This window comes from Pyrgilauda ruficollis, unplaced genomic scaffold, assembly GCF_017590135.1.
Source record: "Pyrgilauda ruficollis isolate IOZ18807 unplaced genomic scaffold, ASM1759013v1 scaffold1401, whole genome shotgun sequence".
Classification (NCBI taxonomy): Eukaryota; Metazoa; Chordata; class Aves; order Passeriformes; family Passeridae; genus Pyrgilauda; species Pyrgilauda ruficollis.
In genome coordinates, this window is record NW_024512556.1 from 1 (window position 1) to 2,053 (window position 2,053).

At 49.2% G+C, this 2,053-nt stretch overlaps 1 protein-coding gene across 1 annotated transcript; it reads right to left on the reverse strand.

Moving 5' to 3' along the window:
- Positions 1–91: 91 nt before the first annotated feature.
- On the reverse strand, positions 92–2,046 carry LOC121349623 (RNA-binding motif, single-stranded-interacting protein 1-like). Its single transcript, XM_041460242.1, has 6 exons — positions 1,966–2,046; positions 1,781–1,890; positions 931–977; positions 753–846; positions 429–659; positions 92–379 (listed from the first exon to the last, which is right to left on the reverse strand). Exons 1-6 carry the CDS (start codon positions 2,042–2,044, stop codon positions 92–94), a joined length of 849 nt encoding a protein of 282 aa, XP_041316176.1. The 5' UTR covers positions 2,045–2,046.
- Positions 2,047–2,053: the final 7 nt, after the last annotated feature.

Sequence of the window (2,053 nt, forward strand, 5' to 3'; positions counted from 1 at the left end):
GCTCCCACCACCCCTCCCCCACCAGGGCGTGGCACTGGGCGTGGCACTGGTTGTGACATTGCGGGGCACCGGGTGGGCACTGGACATGGCATCAGGCAGGGCACTGGGCACGGCACTGGGTGTGGTACTGGGCGTGGCACTGGGCGTGGCACTGCATACTGCACTGGGCGTGGTACTGGGCGTGGCACTGGGTGTGGCACTGCATACTGCACTGGGCGTGGTACTGGGCGTGGCACTGGGCGTGGCACTGCATACTGCACTGGGCGTGGCACTGGGCGTGGTACTGGGCGTGGCACTGGGCGTGGCACTGCATACTGCACTGGGCGTGGCACTGGGCGTGGTACTGGGCGTGGCACTGGGCGTGGCACTGCATACTGCACTGGGCGTGGCACTGGGCGTGGTACTGGGCGTGGCACTGGGCGTGGCACTGCATACTGCACTGGGTGTGGTACTGGGCGTGGCACTGGGTGTGGCATTGGGTGGGGCACTGGGTGGGGCACAGGGCACGGCACAGGGTGTGGCGCCAGGCATGACACCGGGTGTGGCACTGGGTGTGGCGCAGGGCGTGGCACCAGACAGGACACCGGGCGTGTCACGGGGGCGTGGCTCACCGTGGGCTGCACGAGGTAGGACTGGTGCATCCAGGTGGGGCCGTGGACCTGCGGGTGACACCAGGTGGGAGCAGCCGGGGGGTCCCCCACGGGACAACCCCTCTCTCCCAGGCCCCCCCTCTCCCCCAGGACCCCCCGTACCTGGTAGGAGGACACCGGGGAGGGCAGGTAGGGGGCCAGGGCGGCGGGGGGCAGCATCCGGCCGGGGGCCAGCCCGTAGGGCGCGGGGTAGAACCTGCGGGGCGGGGGGTCAGGGCTGGGGGGGGCACGGCCGGGAGCCCCCGACCCGCCGGGCCCGGGGGGGCCTTGGGGCACCCACCCGTTCTGCAGCGCCGTGGAGGGGTCGTAGGCCAAGGTCACGGTGCCCTGTGAGGGGAAAAAAGGGTCACAAATGTTAATTGGTTAATTGAGTCTTTAATTAATTCATTAATTAAATGGCTATTTTTTATTTTAATGTTTATTTATATTTATATGTGTATGCTTATTAATTATATCTCACGTTTCTCTACAGAAATAGTATGAAAGTTATATTTTATATAATATAAATGCAATATAAATATATAATGTATAATGTATAACACATAATATATATTATATGTATTATATAAATTATACACAATTATAATATTATATATAATTACAATATACTGTACATAACATGTAATATATAAAATGTAATATACTATATATAACATACATATATATATATAACATTATATACAATTATAACATATGTATAATTATAGTGTATATAATATACAATATAGAATATTTTATATAATATATAATGTAATATATTACATATTATATAAATTATATATATATTATATTTCTTAAGAGAAATAATCAATAAATATGTATTTACATAAATGTAACTACATAAATAAAAACAGGAAATATGTTACAACATATTAGAACAGAAAATAGTAGATAAAATTAGAAATATATTAGGAAATGAAAGTACATAAGTTTTATATATGTAAGCTATAAATATAAAATATAATATTAAATAATATATTGATTATATAATATTTTTTTACTAAACTAAAATTTTCTAATTCATAAAATACTTCTTCAAAAATTCAATCTAAACACTTCACTTTTGAATAAAACTTAGAACAAACAATAAAATATTTAAGAAATATTTTTATTTTATTGTGACCCCTCACCGTGTCGCCGTCCCGGGCCCAGGCTCTGCCGTTGGACACGAACTTGCCCTGGCTCTGCCTCTTCTTCTGCCCCCCATCAGCAAACTTGCAGAGCAGGGGGTCTGGGGGGGCTGGGGAGGGGGTGTCAGTGCTGCCAACCAGCCCCTGCACCCCCAAAATGCCCACCCGGGACCCCCCGAGCCCACCTGGCACCCCCGGGGGGGTCTTGATGAATTTCCCGTTGAAGTGGGTGATGACGGCCTCGCACTTCTCCGTGGATTCCATCCTGGGGGG